This window comes from Anolis carolinensis, chromosome 2 (assembly GCF_035594765.1).
Source record: "Anolis carolinensis isolate JA03-04 chromosome 2, rAnoCar3.1.pri, whole genome shotgun sequence".
Classification (NCBI taxonomy): domain Eukaryota; kingdom Metazoa; phylum Chordata; class Lepidosauria; order Squamata; family Dactyloidae; genus Anolis; species Anolis carolinensis.
In genome coordinates this window covers 60,206,537-60,222,470 of record NC_085842.1, presented here as the reverse complement: position 1 = coordinate 60,222,470, position 15,934 = coordinate 60,206,537, and the positions used below count along the sequence as shown (strand labels likewise).

General features: G+C 40.2%; 1 protein-coding gene across 9 annotated transcripts in view; it reads right to left on the bottom strand.

The window, feature by feature from the left end:
• The window catches only part of grip2 (glutamate receptor interacting protein 2), a 555,542-nt gene that overhangs the window by 236,046 nt on the left and 303,562 nt on the right, over nucleotides 1-15,934 (bottom strand). For 2 of the 9 annotated variants that reach the window (XM_062969790.1, XM_062969794.1), the window contains exon 1: nucleotides 1,988-2,577. The exons of 5 other annotated variants lie outside the window; for them this stretch is intronic. In XM_062969790.1, the coding sequence (XP_062825860.1) occupies nucleotides 1,988-2,066 (79 nt within the window). In that variant the 5' untranslated portion in view covers nucleotides 2,067-2,577. Of the gene's footprint in view, nucleotides 1-1,987; nucleotides 2,578-3,995; nucleotides 5,260-15,934 lie in introns of those variants that run through there. 2 more of the 9 variants (XM_062969797.1, XM_062969789.1) reach the window with 2 other exon arrangements.

The following is a 15,934-nucleotide window of genomic DNA, read 5'->3' as shown; positions in this document are numbered from 1 at the left end:
CTACCAGTTTTCACAAAGCCACTACACCTTCTGGGAGCGAACATTATTGCCATTGGAGGGAAATCACAGAGAACATGGTCTTAGAAATTTGGAGACAGTTTGCATGAATGAACCAGAAAAGAGCACCCAGATGAGGAAATGACAGAGAACATGAATGCATACTTATATAAGTCAGGACCTTCAACTGATGAAAACCTGTAGAAAGATAAGTGGTCCTTTATTTAAAATAAAAATAAAAATTGCTCAGATATTATCATGAACTCATAATGGTGCACATAAACACTTAAAATATTCCAGAATCCCATCCCATGTGGAGTCCCATCTTCAAAGGTGCTCAGTTTCTGTATTTGGCAAATGCACACAGCAGTAGGTCACTACTGCAAGGAAAGTTGCCAGCTCTTTCAATTCATGTTTTCCCCATCTGTGTATCTGCATCCTATGAGAAAAAGACTTGCTTGCTTTACAGTCAAGCTAATGTCAAAAACTCGACAGGAACCGAAACAGGGTGGGAGAATGAAGTGGAAGAAGGTAAGTCCAAGGCATTTATATCTCTAGTTGCAACCCAATCTAAACAATTTCACTGGCAATTGCCACCCTCACCAACCTCAAGCCCAAAAGAGTTGCCAGAACTAAGCGGTATTGGCTCCAGATCACAAGCACTGTTTCTCTAGATCTCATTGAGATTAATGGGACTCTATGTGGGATGCAAAATACCAACCTTGGCATCAATTCTGAAACCACTTCCAACAGAATAGTCTGCTCAGTTTTAAATCATTACTCCACAGGAAACAGTTTAGAAACAGGGACTTTTAAACAGAGAAATTAACAACAACGACTACCTCATAATATAACCCTAAGGTAAACCCATTGCTCTGGAAATGGACTATCATTTATTAATAGTTCAATTTTGGAAAGGCAGGGAATAAATGCTCTCTCTCACTCACTCTTTCTTGAGACTATATGTGAACACTCTTTAAGATACCCTATTTCTGTTTTAAGCTCCCACTGACATCAACTTGAGCTATCAAAAAAATAAGAGCCAATTCTATTATGTTTAATATCCAACTACACACCTTTGAACTTTGCTATAAATTTTGCTTTTTATTTCCATTTACAGGTCCAGTATCCCTTATCCGAAATGCTTTTCTTTTCTTACCAGAAGTCTTTGGGATTTTGGATTTGTTCAGATTTTGGAATGTCTATATTTGCACATTTGTACATAGAGACGTTAGAGATGGGGTGTAAGTCTAAACATGAAATCCATGTATGTTTCATACATATCTTATATACTGGAGGGAATTTTATGCAATAATTTAAATAATGTTTTGCATGAAAACAAGTTTGTATAACACTGAACCTTCAGAAAGCAAAGGTGTCACTATCTCAGCCACTCATGTGGAAAAAATTAGGTTTTGACTACTTTGGATTTCCAGATAACAGATGCTCAACCTGTACTGGGATGTGATGTAGCATTCCTCGCACCCACAATTTTTGCACAAAACACCCAAATCTCATATTTTTGTGCTAAGTAATTCACATTGTCACATTTCTGCTGCTGCACCGAGAAATAACAATTCATTGTAAGAGAACACCTCATCCTCCATCAATACATTTCATTCACACACATACACACTACTTATCTTTCTGACCATCTTATGTGGGGAGGAGGAATACACACAACCCGCTGCTCATTTTCCTCTACAACCACGAGGCTCGTAGCCCTGAAGATCCATACACTGATACATGGCATTCATTCCAGTAACCTCAGTACCTCCAAGACACTGATTCATATCAATATGAAAGACACAAAACAGTAAAAGACATGCAACACAACTTCAAGATATGACATCAGGCGGAGTACATATCACCCACCATTCAATGAATCTACTTAGCAATTTAAAAGGAAATCTCAAATAGCAGGAAGCCTCGTTAAAAGGTGTCTAATTGCAGCAAATCAAAGGAAAGGGCCAATCGAACGAACAATTACCTCTGAGTGCCCTCCACCGGAGGAAGGTCTGCAGGAAGTGCATGCTTTTTTTTTTCAGTCCTGGAGGAGGAAGAAACATTCGCCTGACCTGATCCTCTCCACACTGGTCAGCTACTTCTGCATCCCCCAGCACAATTCAGACCGCCCCCAACCCCCAAAATCATACAGTCCAGCTCCAATGAAGTGCACCTGGTCTGATCAGCTCATTGCTGATGTAGAGACTAGAGCTCTCTCCCTTCACTCCCCTAACTCCCCAAACAAGCAATTAGCATGAATAATTACAGCTCAAATGCTAATACCCAACCATGTTTGAGCAAGAAGGGGGAAAGGCTATAATTAACTCTTTCTTAGAGATCAGTTAAGAAAGTTCGGAAATATCACAGGTCAACAAAGCTGTTCCTTTGGGGGCTATCTCTCTAATGTCAAAGGAATGGTAGGTATCTATTTAAAAAGGTCAAAATCAAGCAGCACCTCATTATGTCTAATAGGCAGATGTGAATGAACAAAGGTCAAATCCATAGGCTTGGGGAAGAAGACAAATATGACACAAACAGTTTTGAGTACAGGTAGATCATGTTTGGGATCAGAGGTGTTCTTGATTTTCTACCCAGATTTTGGAATACCTGCATATTTGTACTTAGTGTTATCTTGTACATGGAAACACATTGAAACACAACATTCATTTATGTTTCAAATATTATATATATATATATATATATATATATATATATATATATATATCTTAAAGGTAAGTTTACACAATATTTTAAATTATTTTGGGCATGAAACAAAGTTGTGAACATTGAACTATTACAAAGCAAAAGAGCCATTATCTTATCCATGTGGACAATTTGCAATACAATACTTTGGAATGCAGCTCCTGGTGGCACAGCGGGTTAAATCGCTGAGCTGCTGAACTTGCTGACTGAAAGGTCACTGGTTCACATCCGGGGAGAGAGGTGAACTCCCACTGTTAGCCCCAACTTCTGCCAACCTAGCAGTTTGAAAACATGCAAATGTGAGTAGATCAATAGGTACCGCTCTAGCGGGAAGGTAATGGCGCTCCATGCAGTCATGCCGGCCACATGACCTTGGAGGTGTCTATGGACAACACCGGCTCTTCAACTTAGAAATGGAGATATGCACCAACCCCCAGAGTCGGACACAACTAGACTTAATGTCAGGGAAAAACCTTTATCTTTACCTATTTTTGAATTCTAGATAAGAGATGCTCAATCTGTATAAGGAGCATGACAAGAGAATACACTTATATGAAGGTGAGCCAAAGAGCAGGACCTTAGAGTTGAAGGATATCTATACAAGGAAGATTTTAAAGAAAAAAGAACTTTAACAGGAATATTTGGAGGTTTTTTGCCTGCTACATAGAAGTATACAGTAGAGTGTCACTTATCCAACATAAACGGGCCGGCAGAATGTTGGATAAGCGAATATGTTGGATAATAAGGAGGCATTAAGGAAAAGCCTATTAAACATCAAATTAGGTTATGATTTTACAAATGAAGCACCAAAACATCATGTTAGACAACAAATTTGGCAGAAAAAGTAGTTCAATACGCAGTAATGCTATGTAGTCATTACTGTATTTATGAATTTAGCACCAAAATATCACAATATATTGAAAACATTGACTACAAAAATGTGTTGGATAATCCAGAATGTTGGATAAGCGAGTCTTGGATAAGTGAGACTCTACTGTACTTGTAATACACTTCTAGCTAAGTATCTAGGATATTCTAAACACCACAAATCATTAAGTTTTTGTACATTTGTACAAGAAGTTTAATATGATACAATATACACACACCAAAGGTCATGTTATAGGTCATGTTATAAACAGCCACAAGGAGCACTTTGAAACTGTTCTTTGTAAAAATTGCTACCTGACAAGTTGTACTCTGCTATTAGAATTTAAGTAGATGAAATCCACTGTACGCCAAAGAGTACAAATGTAATGTAGGATACTAGTTAAACACATCATAATACATACCCATATAAACTAACTCGACAGCACCCCAGACTTCAATCCACAGCATCCTTTGAGACAAAAAGGTAAAATACTTTAAAGAATATACATTTTGCACTTGTACAGAATAGGGAGCATTACATGCCATAGTCCTTTACAATAAAATTATGGTCAGTATAGTATGGTAAAATATAGCTATGGCCTTAATAAGGTGAGGATTAAATGGAAACTGTAAGCATGTAGTAGGGAAGCCAATTCTTTCTGGCAAAAATTTCTTCACACATTTAAAGGCACAGGAGTATTTTAAATGTGTATAATTAATAGGGCTATCCGTATGTTGACCCAGCAGTACCCTTATGCTTGCTGGATTATTCTTCAATTCATCATCCAAGGACCATGGATATGTTCCCTGGTGTAAAAGGTCTGTGTTTAACTGTCCTGGAAAATGCCACTATTTCAGTATCAGTGGTGAAGTTTGCTATCAGTGCAAAGCTTTGTTTCCCCTCTGTAAATAGCAGTAACCATTATTTTGCACTGTAGACCACTAACCTAATATGATCGCATTGGGTTACCTGAAGTCGTACATTTTAGGATTTTCTCCCCATCATTAGCAGTTGGGGAAAAAGCTACTGAAATTTTTATATGTCCCAAAGCATTAAATCATTAATTTTTATGCAGCAAATTATTTCAGCACAACTTTAATTTTATTTATGAAACCAAAGGTATTCAGGGCAATCATGCAACATAATAAAGCAAATTAAAATTCAATAAAATATTTAGGCATTAATTTGAGCAATCTCACATTTATGTAAGTAGGTCTTCAGGAGTCTGATCTACAGAACTGGTATTTTATAATTCATTTTCATTTAAAGGGGTTTATCATTTCCCCTTCTTTTCTAAATAAATAAATAAGCAGCATTCACTATGACATTAACTCACAGATTCATTTCTTCAGAGATCTACATACCAATCTAAAGAGTTTCCTTTGTTTTAAATAGAGCTCCATTATTACTTAAATCTCAATAGAAGTATTGTATTCTGTAATTAATCACCTGATGCCCTTTTACATTACACAGTAGTGTGTGTGCCTGCCTTCAAGTTACCTTATGGCAAACCCGTGAATTCCATAGATTTTTCTTTGGTAAGGAATACTCAAAGGTGCTTTGGCAGTTCCTTGTTCTAAAACAGTGTTTCTCAAACTCTGCTTCTCCAGGTGTTTTGGACTTCAGCTCCCATAAATCCCAGCCAGTTTACCAGCTGTTAGGAATTGTGAGAACTGAAGCCCAAAATATCTAGAGAAGCACAGTTTGAGACACTCTGCTCTAAAATATCACCTACATCACCTGGTATCCATTGGCTGTCTCCCACCCAAGTAGTGGCCAAGGTGGATCCTGCTTAGCTTCCAGGATCAAACAGTATTTATTGCAGATCTCTAATCCAAGTACTTACTAAGACTTTCTCTGTTTAGCTTTCAAGATCAGATGGTATTTGGTCCCTTTGGAGAATTATTATTCCACTTTAACTGCTACAGTTTCACCTTATGTGATCCTGGGATTGACACTTGAGTGAGAGGTATCTAATTCTGACAGCAATTGGAATAAGCATAGAGTACCATTGAATAATCCTCAATGGTATGAAAAGTTGAATAGGACTGGGAAGCCTCCTGCTATAACAATACTAAGTCAAGTACGGTGAAGAATGATTCCTATGTTCCTCTGAGGACAGGGTCCTTACAACAAAGTTTGGGGAAATTATTTTTCGAAGTAGCTCCCAAAATCCCCCAGAACAAGTTGAGGGACAGCTACAGAGAGGTCCTGCTCTCTCGTTCCCACCGAGTTTGCAATGGAAGTGGGACCGAGAGAAGGGCCTCTCCTGAGGATCTCAGGGCATGGGCAGGTCATACAGGGAGATGCAATCAGTTAATTATCCTGTACCTGAGCTGTCTCATGCTTTAAATGTGACAACCAACACATTGAATTGTGCACAAAAACAACTAACAACCAGTGGAGCTGTTGCAACATGAGAGTTGGCCACTCCCTACCACAACCTGGCTTCAGCAATCTATTCAAGCTGAAGTTTCTGAAAGTTCTTCAAAGGCAGCTTCATGCAGAGTGTGTTACAGTAATACTAATGGGATGTAACTAAGAAATGTACCACCGTGGCCAGATCTGGCTTCTCAAGGAACGGGCACAGTTGGTGCCCAAGTTTTAAAAGTGAAAAGGCCCTCCTGGCCCTGCAGATACCTAGGCTTCCAGGTTCAATGCTGAGTCCAGGAGGGCCCCAAACTGGGCCTTCTCGGTGACTGCCCCTCAACTCTGGAACTCCCCGCCCACGGAAGCTAGAATGACCCCCCCCCCATTGTTGTCCTTCCAGTGGCAGGCTAAAATCTATTTATTCTGGCAGGCCTTTAAAGATGAAGGTTTTAAAGAACAACCCAGGAGTCGCTGTGGTTTTTAACCTTGATTATGTTTTAATGGATTTTAACTACGATTTTTAATGAGATAAAGCGGGGCATAAATAAATCTATGTATATAAAACAGTGATGGCATCAGGGCAGCGGATAAAACAACAAAACTACAGGCCCCCCAACCTCGAAATTTGACAACACAACCCATCATCCACAGCTCTAGGTTGATACAACAAAAAGAAAAGAAAAATAAAGTCCTAATTAGAGGGAGAGGAATAATTGTTTGTATCCAATTGCTGCCAGTTAGAAAGCTAAGCTCCGCCCATTTGGTCTCCTAACAACCAACTCAGCCCAGGGGACAGCAGAGTTAGGCTTCACTTAGGCCTCTTCCACAGATTATCTAAAGCCCCAGCTTCTGCCAACCGAGAAGTTTGAAAACATGCAAATGAGAGTAGATGAATAGGTACTGCTCTGACAAGAAGGTAGCGATGCTCCATGCAGTCATGCCTATGGCCACATGACCTTGGAGGAGTCTACGGACAACGCTGGCTCTTCGGCTTAGAAATGGAGATGAGCCCCAACCCCCTGAGTCAGGGGAAAATCTTGACCCTTGACCTTAACTACCACCAATTCCTCAATACTTTATCTCCCATACCACCAGACTTCGCCACAGCAACGCGTGGCCGGGCACAGCTAGTATAATATATAAATGGGATAAACAACAAAACCACTGAACCAAATCACACCCAATTTGGCCACAAAAGACGTAGTCATCCAGTCTATGTCTTTAAAAAAAACAAACTAGAAAAATAAAGCCCAAATTAGAGGATGGGAAAGAGCTCTTTTCCCCCTTTAGAAATGGCTCAGAAAAGTAGGCCCCACCCGCTTTAGGCCCCACCCACTTCATATCCTAGAAATTCCCTCAGCCAAAATGGCACCCAGGGTACAGGGAGAGTGCACTTGGGCCTCATCCACACTGCCTATAAAATACAGATTATCGGATTTGAACTGGATTATATGGCATTGTAGACTCAAGTCCCTCCCACAGAGCTATATAATCCAGAATGCCAAGGCACATAATCCACAGTATCTGCTTTGAACTGGATTATCTTGAGTCCACACTGCCACATAACCCAGTTCAGTGTGGGTTTTATACAGTTGTGTAGAAGGGGCCTCATATAATCCAGTTCTAAGAAGATGATATCTGTATATATAAAAGGGTAATGAAATTTCGGCCTAGGACAAAACAACAAAACTATACATCCCAGAAACCCTAAACTTGTCAGCACAACCCCTCATCTATGCCTCTACGTTCATACAACAAAAAGAAAAGAAAAACAAAGTCCTAATTAGAGGGAGAGGAAGAATTGTTTTTATCCAATTGCTGCCAGTTAGAAGGCTAAGCTCCGCCCACTTGGTCTCCTAGCAACCCACTCAGCCCAGGGGACAGGCAGAGTTAGGCCTCACTTAGGCCTCTTCCACATATTATCTTATTTTAACTGGATTATATGGCAGTGTAGACTCAAGGCCCTTCCACACAGCTATATTACCCATTTATTATGGACTTAATGTCAGGGGAAAACCTTTACCCTTTACCTTAACTACCACCAATTCCTCAATACTTTATTTCCCAGACCACCAGACTTCGCCACAGCAATGCGTGGCCGGGCACAGCTAGCCAGATTATAAATATAATATATAATCATTACTGTGGTATATAACAGAACAATGTAATATCTAAAATCAGGATAGTAAATAAAGAACAACACTCTGAAAACAGGGAAATTCCAGACAGAAAAAAACCAGGGTCAGTCAACACCTCCCAACAAAGGATTCCCCCAGGCAGGAAGTATCCAGGCTTTGAAGCTACAAGGCCATTAAATGCTAATCAAGGTGACTAATTGCAGCATTCATACTTGCCGCACCAAGACTATTAATTGACATTCAACCTGGTCAACTAAGGATTCCACAAGGTAGAAAGCAGCCAGGTTTGCAAGCAGCAAAACTATTCAGTGCAATTCAACCTGGCCAAACAATTATTCCCCTACAAAGGACGTAGCCAGGCTTTAAAGCGGCTCTTTGATTGAGGGTGCTACTCCAGCTCGCCAAACAAGAATTCCCCTATCTATAACACAGCCAGGCACTGAAGCTGCAAGGCTATTCAGTGCAATTCAATTAGACCAACAAAGGATTAACCTTGGTAGAAGGCAGCCAGGCTTTGAAGCAGCGATACTACTCTGTACTATTGAAGCTGACCAACCAAAGTTTCCCCTAGGTAGCAAGCAGCACCTGAGGGTATGCATTGCAATTTTGGCTGCCCAAAAAACCATTCCCCTAGAACGCAAGTACCCAGCCTTCCAAGCAGCAAGCCTATTCCGTTGCATTCCACCAAACAAGGATTCCCAAAAGAAGAAAACAGCCAGGCTTTGGGGCTGCAAGGCTATTCACTGCTATTCCACCTGTCCAACAAATTATTCCCATAAGCCTCTGCAACACATGGCCGGCCACAGCTAGTAAATAAATAAATAAAAACTGTGGACCTGTGTCTTCAGGAGAGGTGTAACCACATCCAGCACAGGCTGTATCCCTATTCCCTAATCTGCCTTTCTATAGTAAAGTGTAACCTTAGCTGTTTTGTTGTATAGCTATAATTTTATACTTGCTGGTATGGCCTTTCTAACAATGAAACAGTAATTTTATATAGTTCTCTTGTGTTTTGCCACATGCTCCACTGTGTATGTTGAAAGGACAATGGAGTAGACTGGAGGTAATGATTTTAAATACTTTAGAAAAACAGCAGAGTAAATAATTACTTTCAACCATTAAAATCACTAATAAATAACTAATAGTTGTAACTTATTATGTTCTAAGCTCTGATTCTGAAGTCCAATTTAATTTCTTGTCCATTCCAAGGTGGGAGAAGGAAACTAGCTGAAATGCATAGTAATGTCATAATACATATTCTTGAGATCTTGAATCCCTCTGAATTCTGTGTCTGCTTTAAGGCGTTTTAAGCCTTTCTCCAAATTTCTACTAAAGAAGAAGCCTAGAGGCCAAGCAATATGCCTCAAGAGGTCTGAGATGAAGGAAGTATTTGGGAAAAGTCAGGGGAACTACATGGAAGGTAACTCAAGGGGATCGTCACTGAGTTCACAGGTTTTTGGCACTGCCCAAAGGCTAAAAGGCAAAGAGAACAACAAAAAACAAGGATCCCCTGCAGATATGAAGTAATGACTCAGTGGTATGGATCAAAGACTGAAGGGTATTATTTTATTTATAGTGATTGTTTGGCAGTGGGGAGTCTGCAATAAACATCATACACTGTACAAGCATGAGGGTTGTAGAAACACGCTCAGATTTAGCTCAGCATAAAGTATGGTAGGCTGAAATGAGATTTCAGTAGTCATAATGGGTAAGTCATGCTCCACCACTTGCTAAAACTACTCAAAATTCAGGGTATGTTTCATGGGAATGTTTCCAGGAGTCTTGCTGGGATTGCAAAATGGTTATGCTAGTATGCCCAAACACTGCAAAGTTGATAGAAGGACAGGCATTCTTTCATTACCACACTGCTAAATGACTAATATTATATTCATATATCATATATGGATCTAAGGTGACTAACCTAATATTGTCTAATATTGGACACTAAGAAGGATTAGCCCTAGCTTGTCCTTTGACGGGAGACTGCCAAGGAGTAGTAGATAGAGGTGTGCAATTCAGGAAAATCCCTGCCATTTTCACTGCCTGATTTTCAGCTGCCCTCTTTTTTTTTTTTTTTTTTTTTTTTTTGAGAACTTCCTGAATTCGGGAGGGAGGGAAATGCTATTTCTCGATCCAGCAGTCAAAAGTTTCATTTTCACTCATCCGGCCCATTGGCAGCAATGGGGGAACTTCCGAGGCTCACCTTTGTGTCATTTTTAGGGCTATTGGAACGAAAATGTCCATACTTGGAGGACACATTTATGACTGCAAGCCTCCCAAGTTTCAGACTGTTTGGGTCATCCACTGATTTTTAATATAATGATCAAAAGATAGCCATAAAACTGGATTATTATTTCATGAATTATAATTGTATGGATTAAAAGCTGCTCAATCACTATATAATTTTTTAAAATCATGTCAGAAGTGACTTGAGAACATACTGCGAGTTGCTTCTGGTGTGAGAGAATTGATCATCTACAGAGACATTGCTCAAGGGATGCCTGGATGTGTTATCATCCTTCTGGGAGGCTTCTCTCATGTCCCCACAAGACTATATGAAATAAGAAAAGGGGAGTGGTGGTAGTAGGCAAAAAAGATGCCAAGCTCTCCTTTTGGTTTGGGATGTCTAAGCATGAGATGGCCACTCTGAGAAGGCTGGGAACCATTTAATCTCTGTGTTATGAAATGAGCCAAAATGAGCACAACAGAAAGGACTGAGCTATATCTACCAGTTATTTTTAACTCTGTTTTTTGAATTAATGTTTTTTTTTTCAGTTTCCATGTTCATAAAAACAGTGAAACAAATCTATACGAGCTGTGCCCGGCCACACGTTGCTGTGGCTTATGGGAATCATTTGCTGGCCAGGTGGAATAGCAGTGAATTGCCTTGCAGCCTCAAAGCCTGTCCATTTTCACCTTGTTTGGTGAGCTAGAATACAATGGAATAGGCTTTCTCCTTGGAAGGCTGGGTACTTGCGTTCTAGGGAAATGTCTTTTGTCCAATTTGAATTGCACTGAATAGCCTCGCTGCTTCAAAGCCTGGCCGCTTTCTATATAGGGGCATCCCTCCTTGAGCAAGTTGAATGGCACGGAATAGCCTCATGGCTTCCAAACCTGAGGGTTTTCTATCTAGGGAAAATCTTGGTTGGCCAGGTTGAATTGCACTGAATAGCCTCGCTGCTTCAAAGTCTGGCCGCTTTCTACATAGGGCCATTCTTCGATGGCCAGGTTGAATGGGATGCAATAGCCTCATGGCTTCAAAGCCTGGGGGTTTTCTATCTAGGGGAAATCTTGGTTGTACAGGTTGAACAGCAATGAATAGCCTTGCTGCTTGCAAGCCTGGCCACTTTCTACCTTGTGGAATCCTTGGTTGGCCAGGTGGAATAGCAATCAATAGCCTTGGTGCAGCAAGTATGCATGCTGCAATTAGCCACCTTGATTAACATTTAATGGCCTTGCAGCTTCAAAACCTGCCTGCTTCTTGCCTGGGGGAATCCTTTGTTGGGAGGTGTTTGCTGGCCCTGGTTGTTTCCTTTCTGAAATTTCCCTGTTTTCAGAGTGTTGCTCTTTATCTACTGTCCTGGTTTTAGAGATTATATTATTCTGTATTATTATACCACAGTAATTATTATATATTATATTTATAATCTGATATCATCTGCTTAGAACTGGATTATATAAGGCCCGTTCTACATAACTGTATAAAATCCACACTGAACTGGGTTATATGGCAGTGTGGACTCAAGATAATCCAGTATAAGCATATACTGTGGATTATCTGCCTTGGCATTCTGTGTTATATAGGTGTGTGGAAGGGCCTTGAGTCCACACTGCCATATAATCCAGTTCAAATCATATAATCTGTATTTTATAGGCAGTGGCTTGAGTGAAGAGGCCCTGGTGCCACTGGGGCTTAGTGGGTTGCTAGGATACAAAATGGGCAGAGCCTATCCTTCTAACTGGCAGCAAGGGGCAAAAACAGTTCTTTCTCTTCCTCTAATTTAGATATTATATTTTTAGGGTTTTTTTGTTTGAAAGACATAGCTTGCATGACTATATCTTTTGTGGCCAAATTTGGTGTGATTGGGTTCAGTGGTTTTGCTGTTTACTCCATAATAAAGTGCCACATTACATTTTTATATATCTCCTATATATATAAAAATGTAATGTATGCTTGTAAAAGATAAAAGGTCTAAAACCCCCCAAATTAACAGCAACCAACAGCACACGTGCTGCCTCAAGCCTCATGCCCCTCCAGCGAACACCCCTCCAGCACGTGGGAGAAAAAAAAAAACGGAGGAAGAAAGACTGTTCAAAATAACGAACCCCGAAGGCAGGCACTGCATCCCCTCAGAAGCGTTGTTCTGTCCCTACCACAAGCCTCCCAAGGTAGCCCACTCACACACACAACCCCAGCACTCCTCCTTCCTCCCCACAATCCTTTCTCCTTTCTCTTTCCTCCTTTCAAACCCTATCCCTCACTCAGCGGCCTGTGTTCCCTCTCTGAAAGCCCTTGCTTCCCTTCCCTTGCTGTCTCTACCCTCAGAAGCCAACTGGCTAAATGACTCCAAACCCTGCCTTGAGAAATTGCCCCCAAAATCCCTCACCGCTCACACAAACTTAGGCCTTCTTGGAGTTTGGGACTTCAACTCCCGCAATCCCTAACAGCCTACCGGCTGTTAGGAATTGTGGGAGTTGAAGTCCAAAACACCTAGCACACCCAACAAGATGTTGCAAGCCCTTACCATGTCACATAACATTATAATATATACCAGGCATGAGCAAACTTAGGCCCTGTAGGTGTTTTGGACTTCAACAGGTATTGCCTGTTCATCATTTGATAACATTTGTCTCTAAGGTTGTAGCACCAAATTTTCTTTAAGCCAATAGTTCATGTTTTTTCCCATTTATCTAGTTCTATGTTGTGCCCGATATTTTGTGTCCATTTAATCATACAATCCTTTATCAGTTCTGTTTCCATTTCCATCTTCAGTAATTGTTTAGATATTTTTCAAATAAGATGCTCTTCTTTCTTTTCAAATTCTGATTGGTCTCTTTCAAATCCCATATTTTTATTGTCTAGTGCAAATATTTCTTTCAGTTGCCTATATCTGTACCACTCTGTTTTTTTTACTGATTTCTTTGGCATGCCTGAGAAAGACAGAGACCAGGACAAATTCAGAAGACTGTGAGCCCTTCCAGACAGGCCCTATATCCCAGGATCTGATCCCATGTTTTCTGATTATCCCAGATTATCTGGCAGTACGCACTCATATAATCCAGTTTAAAGCAAAAAACCTGGGATCAGATCCTGGGATATAGGGACTGTGTGGAAGGGCCCTAGGAGGACGACACAGAGCTCAGACTCAGGAAATGAATGCAAGTGAAGATGCAGAGAGTGGAGGCTCCTTTAAGAGCCTAGTTTCAACTCTCCCTGCTGCATTTCCAGAGTCTGTGAAGCGCTCACAGGAAAAGGAGAGAACTGTGAATCTCAGCAGAAACAGGGGCTGCTATTATACCCCAGCACTGAGGGAAGAGGATTAAATAATTAATCACAATAACAACTGAGTATATTAACATGCTAGATCAAACTGCATGAGAGATGGGGAAAATCTTCCTATTCTCTCAACCTTCCCACGTCTCAGATATACTCACTCATTTAAATAATACAGTTATCAGGAGTCCAGAGGAGAAAATGCAAATAAAAAAGATAAACTACATGCATATCATACATATATGCATGAAGATATTCCAGTGTAAGAAAACCCCCTGAGTGCTTGGGTATTTACTTTCTGGTTGATGTGGATAGCAAGGGTAGAAAACTGCTACGTGTTGGGGGCACCTTGGCCACATGCAAGTCCTTGGAGGAACACCCTCTGCTGTGTCCCCCATCTTCTGATTTTTTTAAAAATTTCTTCATGTTAGAAAAATTAATTTCCCACACATGTTGCAGTTGGCTTCTGTTTTAATCTCTCGTTGGAAATCAGGATCCTTTTCCTGCCTAAAGCAGCCCAGGGAGAGCAAACACATTGCAAAATTGTTCTTAGAATTGCTCAGAAGCAGCCTACAGGGTACAATTTACAACCCTTATCCCATTTTGTAGGATTTGAATCAATGAAGTCCAGTTGTGAAAGCTTCTTTTGAGATAATTGGTGATCTCACATTTTGCATTGTCTCCCCTAAAATCGGCTTCTAGCTCCATGAAGAGTGACCTTTTGTAAAAGCGCTCAAGACTTGGCTGTTCAATTGTGCATTTAAGTAAATCAGATCTAATTTGCCAAATAGTCACTGTTGAATGTTTTTATGTTTAATGTTTTTATATTGTGGAATGATATTTTAAATTGTAAGTTGCTCGGAGCTGGTGGAGAGCGACTAATTAAGAAATAAAGTGAAGTGAAGTGAACTGAATGGCAGCTCTAAAAGGATGCTTCTATGTAAGCATGGCTTGAGAATGCAAGTAGGACTATGGACCTAGATATATTCCATCCCATTAGTCTCAAAGTAAATTAATGTTGAAGATTGCCTCCCTAACACTAAAAGACATGGGCTTCCATGTCAAAATAACTAATGCAAGCAGAGGTTTTTAATCTTGTGTACCTTAGATATGTCTCAACTTTGAGGATAAAGAGATGTCCAGATAAGCTGGCATACTTTCTGAAATACAGGAGGTGGTAAACCTTGACTTATACCACACATTTTCAATACCAATTACTCTTCCCAAATATTTTCCTTATAAGCAAACTCTCTTGACTTGAACCTTTCTTGTGACACTAATTATACACTCCCTAGTCGGAAAACAATCTCTTTTATTAAGAGTTTTAAATTCACGCATCCTATTTTGCTACATCAATAATATTGAAAAACATAGCAAATGTGGTATAGGGTAGGAAGCAGTCACAGATTGCTGTGATCTAGATGCTTCTCAAATTCTGGTCTTACAGACTGGTCATGTTGGCTGGGACATCTGAAATTGATGTCTGAAATATCAGACAGACCAAGTATTGAGAAGCACTGTTCTAGATCACTGGACCTTTTGCAGCTGGAAGGTACTTTTTAGCTGTTTATTGACACAGAAGCCATGGTTGCATATTGGTCCCAAGTCCAATATTTGCTAAAGATGAGGGTTGATCAAGCAAACCAAGACCGGAGGATTAACACCCCCAGATAGCTCCAAATAGTGCTGGAACTGGAAACTAGACAAAGGTACCTGTATGTCTACCAATGGTACATTTTCTATACTGCTTCATCCAAAGATCACTATCTGAATTTTTGATGGGACCTCTTTGGGATGTAAATACTCTATAATAAAGGGTGGAAGATAAACTGAAAAAACTCCAAGGATTGACCAGGTAGACAGACTCTTCAGCCTGTGGGTCTAATTTAGAGCCTGTTGTCAAGATGCCTGCATAGGTGTTGCCAAGGTGCCTACAACTGTACAATAACACTTCCAGAGCCTGTTTATGTTTGTGAGCCTGTGTATGTGCTACATGGAAATTGCTGGTTGAATTGGAATGTTATCACAAGAAGGATCTATACTGTAGGTGAAAGGAAACTTTTAAATAATAGTAAGTGTTGTATATGTGGGGAACATTTAGACATAAAGTACAAATTCTTCCATGAAGAAATCTTTATCTACAGATGGATATCTCAATCTGGGTAACAGCTATATTGACATGGAAATCTAGTGGATGTTGGTCAGGTCAAGTATTTCATAAAGTATTTTAGTGGATGTCTGTCTGAGACAGCAGTGTTATTTCACTACCTGGTGCCATGGTATTTTCAATTTCTATGTAAGAAAATAGGACTGTGAAGAAACATCACAAGAAGATAATCAGCTAATTTGAACTGTGAT